The sequence below is a fragment of the Odocoileus virginianus genome, chromosome 20 (assembly GCF_023699985.2).
Source record: "Odocoileus virginianus isolate 20LAN1187 ecotype Illinois chromosome 20, Ovbor_1.2, whole genome shotgun sequence".
NCBI lineage: Eukaryota > Metazoa > Chordata > Mammalia > Artiodactyla > Cervidae > Odocoileus > Odocoileus virginianus.
The window spans coordinates 2,890,143-2,898,751 of record NC_069693.1 but is presented as its reverse complement, the minus strand read 5'-3'; the positions used below and the strand labels follow the sequence as shown (position 1 = coordinate 2,898,751).

Sequence of the window (8,609 nt, the reverse complement as noted above, 5' to 3'; positions counted from 1 at the left end):
CCAGCAGCAGGAGCAGCTCCTGCGGAAACAGACAGCGGAGACCGCGCACCGCGACCTTCACGCCCTGCGCGGCAGCCCGACCTCCCCCCGCGCTGACTTCTCCTCGCAGCACGCCCCGCCTCGTCTTTATGCGCCTGCCGGCCTCTCTGCCACAAGCAGGGCTTCCCAGGGCGCTCAGCGCGAAAGAATCCGCCTCCCAAAGCAGGAGACCCGGGTTCGATCCCTGGGCCGGGAAGATCCCCTGGAGGAGGAAATGGCAACCCGCTCCAGTATTCTTGCGGGAAATCTCATGGACAGAGGAACCTGGCGGGCTACAGTCCATGGGGTCGCAAAGAGTCAGAAACGGCTGAGCAACAAACACTTTCATTTTTTCCTTCCTTTTTAAGGCTAAGATCCTATTGGATTACTATGTAACTCCCACGGTGTAAATGCAAGTTATGCAGGAGGAATTAGTTTTGGGGATGTGCCCTACAGCAAAGGGCCCCAGTCATCAATACTCTTTTGTACCCTGAAAAATGTAAGAGGGTGAGCCTCATGCTAAATGTTCCCACCACACACACAGACCCTGCAAAGAAACTTCTGGAGGTTCTGGCTACGTCTCCCCTTGTCTGTGTCCACACTCATTAAGCTGCATGTTAAATGTTTGCAGTGTTTTCTTTTTTTTTTTTTTTGTATTTAATTATACCTCAATATAGCTGGGGTTGTTTCCCCTTACCTTTAAATCCATAACAACAAAGCTGTTTAAAAAAAAAAAAGAAAGAAAAAGCCAGAGAAAGGAAAAGTTTTGAGCAGAGTAAGGCGACCTCACTCACCAAGCTGTCTTCTAAGCTGTGAGTTTCCAGAACGCGGACGCCGAACCCGAAGCGGTCAGCCCAGCCCGCGACTGGCCCGGGGCCCCTCCAGCTCCTATCAGGTCTGTCCGCGGGTGTCCCGCCCCCTCCGTGGGAGAGGCCGCCTGCCACAGGTGACCCTGGAGTCCTTCTCTTCCAGGTGTAAATCGTCCCCGGCTAGGAGAGGGATGCAGAGGTGGGGTTCTAATTAAAGCCCAGCTGATGTAAATGAAATCTCCCACATCAGCCGGAGGCCACTGGTGTGAATACCTGTCCTAGAGTGGGGCCTTAAAGAAGGCTGAGCACGAAGAATTGATGCTTTTGAACTGTGGTGTTGGAGAAGACTCTTGAGAGTCCCTTGGACTGCAAGGAGATCCAACCAGTCCATCCTCCAGGAGATCAGTCCTGGGTGTTCATTGGAAGGACTGATGCTGAAGCTGAAACTCCAATCCTTTGGCCACCTCATGCGAAGAGTTGACTCATTGGAGAAGACCCTGATACTGGGAGGTATTGGAGGCAGGAGAAGAAGGGGACGACAGAGGATGAGATGGCTGGATGGCATCACTGACTCGATGGGCATGAGTTTGAGTAAACTCCGGGAGTTGGTGATGGACAGGGAGGCCTGGCGTGCTGCGGTTCATGGGGTCGCAAAGAGTCGGACGTGACTTAGCAGCTGAAAAACAACAACCGTCTTCGGGGTAGGGGGGCGCGGGGGTGCGGAGGTCTTAATAGGATGATGAAAGAGGAGACAAATAAGGACTCTCTAAGCTTCCAACATAGGGAACAGACTGGTGGCCACTGGAGGCTGGGAGGACTGGGGCTTCGGATTAGCAGATGCGGACGATTGTAGAGGAGGGATAAGGCCCTCCTGCGGAGCACAGGGACTGTATTCAACTTCCCGGGATAACCCCTCATGGAAAAGTGTTTAAAAGGATGTGTGTGTCTGCGGGTACCTAAATCACTTTGCTGTACGGGAGAAATGAACACAGCGTTGTATGTCGACTATGCTTCAATAAAATTAAAAACAGAAAAAAGGGTCCTTGAGGTCTGAAAATCACAACCACGTCTGGAACCATGTCTTCTCCCAATGCCAAGAAAACCACCCGTGAACCCATTCCATCAGAAACACGGAGGCTTTTCCACTGAAGTCAGGATCAAGACAGCTTAGTCTTTATACCACCACTATTTACTATTGTATTGCCAATTAAATTAGTGATTTTAACTAACAATTTTAAGTCATTTAACTCACCCCTGGAGGGAAGTAGACGTCTTGACTCCTTCCTGTCATAAACATATCCCAAAGCAGAAAGAAGATGCACTCGGTCCTCCCCACCATCCATCTTTTTTGCCCCCTTTTTTAATTTTTTAAAGTATGAAAGTAGGATAGCGCATTTACAGGAGACTTGGAAAAACAGAACAAAGTTACATATAATTCCACTATCTATTGCAATTATTTTTTAAGTAGATAAATTAACACTTTTAGTTGGGGTTTCAATAATAAACTCTCAGAAATCAATAGAATGAGTAGACAGAAACATAGAAGGATGTGCGTGTGTGTGTGCTAAGTCGCTCAGTCGTGTCTGACTCTCTGCAACACCACGGACTGTGGCCTGAAAGGCCCCTCCGTCCATGGGGTTCTCCAGGCAAGAGTACCGGAGGGGGTTGCCATTTCCTTCTCCAAGGGATCATCCCAACCCGGGGATCAAAACTGCATCTCCTGCAGCTCCTGCATTGCAGACAGATTCTTTACTGAGCCACTGAGAAAGCCCATAGAAGGATATTGTAGATCTAAAAAGCACTATGAACCAATTCAACAATTAAGATTTATACAGTTTTCACACAACAGCAGGGAATAAATTCTATTAAAGGTCCCATAGCGTACACACTAGGAGACACTGGAACATGTTCAGTCGCTCAGCCATGTCTGACTCTTTGCGACCCCACCGACTGCAGCTCGCCAGGCCTCCCTGTCCATCACCAGCTCCCAGAGTTTGCTCCAAATCATATCCATTGAGTCGGTGATGCCATCCAACCATCTCATCCTCTGTTGTCCCCTTCTCCTCCCGCCTTCAATCTTTCCCAGCATCAGGGTCTCTTCCGATGAGTCAACTCTTCGCACCAGGTGGCCAAAGTATTGGAGTTTCAGCTTTAGTCCTTCCAATGAATATTCAGGGTTGATTTCCTCTAGGATTGAACACATCCAGGGACATAAACAAGGTGAAGAAATTTCATGGTCTGAAGGTTTTGAAAGCATACAAAGTCTGTTCTCCCGTCACCGTGGAATTATGTTAGTAATCAATTCCAAAGGATAATTGAGAATAACCCACAGTGTGCCCTGCCTTTCACCTTTAATAGGCTGGGGATCCAGGCAATCGACAGTTGTAACTAGTTTTAAATTTAACAATGAGGAAGCAATTAGAGCAAGGTGTAAGGCCTGGAAAAGGACAGGTAAAGCTGTATATGCAGATTCTTGATTACATATTGGAAAACCCAACAGACTTTGTGGAAAAGCTGTGACCAAGATGTGTGTGTGTGTGATTTTCTGACATGCCCTGTCTCTGGGTGCCGGGGTCCTGCCCCAGCAGGATCCAGGGGAGCCCTCAGGATGAACGGCGTCGGGGAGAGAGAGAGAGAGAGAGACCAGACCGGGGTGTGCAGCAGGGTCTGGCCCAGCTTTATTTTTCACCGTAGCCTTTATACCCTGAGCTGGTACACTTCTAAGGGGCAGATAAGCACACAGACTTAGTTTAACGTTACATCAGCTTGTCCTTCACGAAACCAGGTGTGCTCTGTATATTTTTGTTTATGAGAGTCTTTTCCATAGATTTTTTTGTCCATTATCTTCTGGCCTTGAGCTCAGCAGAAAGCAGAAAAGTGGCAGTCTCATGGTACAGCAATTCACAACATAATAGAAATACAATCCTGTTAACACAAAAGTCAGTCTTCTTGCAGAAGTTCTCAGCTAAATTTATCTAAAAAGTTTACCACACAAAGACTGCGGCTCCAGTGAGGCAGCCCCTGTTTAGCACTCTTGGTTAAAATTAACAATTATCTTCTTGTTTTTACACTAGGGCTAAACTCTTATTTTTCTAAAGCCTTAACTATAACCACTTTTAGAATAATATTTTTGTGTTCTGTAATAGGGCTTCCTCACCCCCTGGAGGGCTCTGTGCCTATTAGGGCCTTTTTTATGGTTAATCTCTGTGCATGATATCTTTTGGCCTTCAGGCCTGTTGACATTTTATGGCTTGCACCTGGTGGAACTTTAAGCAACTTACCTGCAAGAAGTCACCAGCTAATCTCTATCTAAAGTATTTTCTATTAGGCACATTTGTGGCTATTTTATTTGTGGAGCTTTTCTCACCCCGCGGAGGGACCTATGCTTAATGGTGTCTTTTGTTAGCGTACTGTGCTTAGGATGTTTAGAACAACCTTGAGCATTTCTTGCAATGGGAGCACACATTTATCACACAAGCCAGAATGCCAGCAAAAGGGTTTGAATTGAAGCATTTCCTTCACCCCTGGCCCCTTCACAGGGTACCAGCGTCCAGGAGATTTGTTAACTAGGGTTTTAAGTTGGTCCTCATTCAGGGAAAGAGGAGCAGGAGAGCTCTCGGCAGGCAACACAAGAATCCGCAGCAGGGCGAACAAGAACAACAGCAGAAAAGCGGGGAGGATGCAGGGTGGGGTAGAGGCCGGGGCCAACCTGGAGGGTCCCTTGTGTCCTGAACGCCCTTGCGTGTCAGGTCTTTTCCTCATGACCTCGTAATGGGCGGGATCTCCCACAACGGCTCCCGGCATCTCCCCCTTGTTTATTTTTTAAAACAGCCAGATGAATTTCAGTTGCAAGCTTCTGAGTGCTCTGACGAAGAGCTCTGCCGATACAAGGGAGGACAACAGTAATAATAAGGATCAGTGCTATTACAGCAATGTAACTGAGACTAGTAGACAAAATGTTTTTGGCAGAGATAAAGTTGGAGAAGGTTTCAAAGAAATCACTGGCAGCTCCAGTGGCAGTAAAATCTAATCGGGAATGCTCTATTGTTCTAATCTATCCATGCAATCTGTCTAAATCTAAACTTATGCTAGAGCTATTCCATACCCCTGAAATATGATTTTTAATTTATTTCCCAATTGTAATAAGTCTCAAACCTTTAAGGGTGTTACACAAATCCACCGGTAGTCTGCATGGCAGGACAGTGCTAACTTTACTTTTAGGGCTTGCAGTTCTGTTCCGATATGCATCACCGCTTCCTCCAGAGCATCCACCTTCATTTCCAGTCCTCCGGCCACGACCTCTCGAGCAGCCGAAGCCAAGGAGACACCCTTTGACATAGTATCAACATACTGTGCAGTGGGCACCCGCCGGGTTAACGCAACTGCCGCTGGCAAGGAAGTAAAGCAAGCATAGCAATAAAAACCCTTTTAGTAGAGGCTGAAGATCCCTGTAGAGAAGCTATTCTCTGTGCTTGATGGCAAAGTGACTCATTTTGTCCCCATGTGGGTATGGAGGCTTGCTGAGTGGCCTGCGCAGGATGTCCTGGTTGCAGGTCATGAGGCATCTGATCTTCATCCAAAGATAGATTACTGAGATAAGCTTTAGAAACAAACTTAGGGTGTCTTTTTTAATAACTTAATTAAATCTGTTAGCAATGTAACATAACAAGGAACTATCTCAGAAGTGAGTCTTAGTGAACACTAAACCTTAATTAACAAAACTAGAAACTTAGTTTAACAATTTACAAAACTTAATATTCAGTGATTTTTTCATTATGGAGGCATTAACCCTGTAGCCGGGGAAGGCTTTAACCCATTAAATAAAAATGAGGTTTGTCAGGGAGCTGGGAAAAGCCAAGCGGCCGTCTTGGATCTCCCATAGCCCCGACTCTTTGATTTTCAGCTATTGTTCACCCATTTTTAATTACCCAATTTAGGAGTAGACTGTTGCCATGTTTTAAGGACATTAGGATAGCACAAGTCTAACAGGGGTTATTTTTTGTAGAAGCAAAATGTGCTTTTACATGTACCATAATCTTAAATAACACTTATTTACCTTACTAAAGTAACAAAAGATTTTAAAAACAAATATAAGTCACTTAAAGGCAAATAAATTTATAATCTATTATTGAAAGATTTATTTTAAGAAAACTTTGTTTTCTTAACATAGAGAGTAGACTAAATTTCAGTCTGTTACCAATTTACCAGATAGCAAACAAACAAAATTTTTCAGTTAATCTTAGAAAAGTCTTTTTTATAAATCTTGAAGAACTAGCAGTATTTTTTTAAAGGCATGAGAGTGAAACCATACAAGACATGTTTAAAATATAATTAAATTGTAATTAACAAAGTAGCCTGGTCATTGCTGTGATTTGTAACACTTAAACATGATAACTAAAATTATAACTGACATTTTACCAGGACATATCAGATTTTCATGAATTTCACATAATTTCTAGGATATCTATATAAGTAACATCAACCATACAATATAACCTGAGAAGATTTATCACTCCTCCAACAATACTTCCCATGCAATTTAACATGTCAAATGAACTCAGGTAGTTTAATAGCTCTTTGGGATATCTCAGGGGCCCTCTGAAGCATCCCAAAGTCAGCTAAAAGTCAAGCTATTTAGGCAGTTCTGTCAATAAATATCAAAAGGGTTTATAGTACTCTGTCAGATAGAATCATACAGATCACTGTGAAATAATATATTTACTTAGCCAAAGTAAAAAAGAAGATTTTAAAGGTAAACATAGAACGGATTACTTCAGAGGTAAAGAAACTTAAAATCCATTATCAAAGGCAGTTCACCATCCCAAGAAAACTTTTATTTATTCACAAAAACTCTTCTCTTGGGGTCTAGTTTCCATAAAACGTTTTTATCACTTTTTGTACCCGTTTGTTCTCCCATCCTGGAACAGCCAACTGTAAGTCAGACCCACTTCCTTTTTTCTTCATAAAATGTAACTTCACTTTTCATACCTTCTTTACTGAACACACACATCTTAGTTTTTTTTTTTTTTTAAATCAAAGTACTACTTTATTAAATGAGTTATTTTACACAATATGAACATCAATATAATTACAATTGTAAAAAAATTTTTTATAACAAGGATGGACTGATTTTCAGATTTCCAAATCAGAGTCAACTGTACATTTACACACAATTGTCTTTGCATGAAGCCCAAAAGGGAACAGCATAAAAATGAGTGTTTCTGTAGCCCCTTTATTTTTGCTGATCAACAGTTTGTTAGAAAAGCAGCTGCAGGTTTGTTACCTAAGGTCTGAGACAGTAGAAGAATCAAAGGTGTCACGTATTCACCTGTAAACAACTTTATGCCTGAACATCAGCTAATTCTGGAGGAAGTGGAGTCTTAGGATGCTTGCTCTCAAAGTGCTGCTTGAAGGTCTTAGGGTCTGGCATTTGTGTCCTACAGACAGTGCAGGTATATATTAAGGCAGCTTTGGCAGCAGCCTTCTGGTCATGTCCTTGTTTCTTCTTTTGTCCAGCTTGCTTTTTGGCATTTTTCTGCTGAGACTGAATTTTCTGCTGTCCACGAGCCATATCCGGGCCGGGACAGTCTTGCGTCGGAGAGACCGCGCAGCGCGAGAGGGCTTGCGGGGGGAGGTGGCCGGAGGGAGAGGAAGGGGAGCGCGCCCAGCACCGCTTCAGCCTCCTCCACCCGCCGAGGAGGGGCACATCTTAGTTTTTTTAAGCAACCAAGAATTGACTTTTATATTAGCATTTTATAGATTGGTGAACATAAATACCAGTGATAATTTAAAAAAAAAAATTCTAGCAAACATCTCAGGATGGCATCAAACATTATTCATTTGTAGTCTCAAATCTCTTTAGTTTTTCTGTAAAAGAAAATCAGTGTTTAGTAGTAAATGTTTGAAAATCTTATTTTATTTGGAAATGACCTAATTATTTAATAGACTTTCAATACTTAGTTTAGTACAACCCTTAGAAATTTAAGTTACGCCAATCTGGAGAGACTATTGCAGACAGATATTTTTTTTTTTCTTTTTTTTTTTTTTTAATTTTTATTAGTTGGAGGCTAATTACTTTACATCATTACAGTAGTTTTTGTTATACATTGATATGAATTAGCCATGGATTTACATGTATTCCCCATCCCAGTCCCCCCTCCCACCTCCCTCTCCACCCGATCCCTCTGGGTCTTCCCAGTGCACCAGGCCCGAGCACTTGTCTCATGTACCCAACCTGAGCTGGTTATCCGTTTCACCCTAGATAATATACATGTTTCAATGCTGTTCTCCTGAAACATCCCACCCTTGCCTTCTCCCAGAGTCCACAAGTCTGTTCCATACATCTGAGTCTCTTTTTCTGTTTTGCATATAGGGTTATCGTTACCATCTTTCTAAAGTCCATATATATGTGTTAGTATACTGTAATGGTCTTTATCTTTCTGGCTTACTTCGCTCTGTATAATGGGCTCCAGTTTCATCCATCTCATTAGAACTGATTCAAATGAATTCTTTTTAATGGCTGAGTAATATTCCATGGTGTATATGTACCACAGCTTCCTCATCCATTCGTCTGCTGATGGGCATCTGGGTTGCTTCCATGTCCTGGCTATTATAAACAGTGCTGCGATGAACATTGGGGTGCACGTGGCTCTTTCAGATCTGGTTTCCTTGGTGTGTATGCCCAGAAGTGGGATTGCTGGGTCATATGGCAGTTCTATTTCCAGCTTTTTAAGAAATCTCCACACTGTTTTCCATAGTGGCTGTACTAATTTGCATTCCCAC

The 8,609-nt window shown here is 43.2% G+C and overlaps 1 protein-coding gene across 1 annotated transcript; it reads right to left on the bottom strand.

The window, feature by feature from the left end:
- Nucleotides 1-7,039: 7,039 nt before the first annotated feature.
- LOC139030012 (zinc finger protein 706) lies at nt 7,040-7,524 on the bottom strand. The gene has a single exon (XM_070451872.1). The coding sequence runs from the start codon at nt 7,396-7,398 to the stop codon at nt 7,168-7,170; it is 231 nt and encodes a 76-aa protein (XP_070307973.1). The 5' UTR covers nt 7,399-7,524; the 3' UTR covers nt 7,040-7,167.
- Between the last annotated feature and the right edge of the window lie 1,085 nt (nt 7,525-8,609).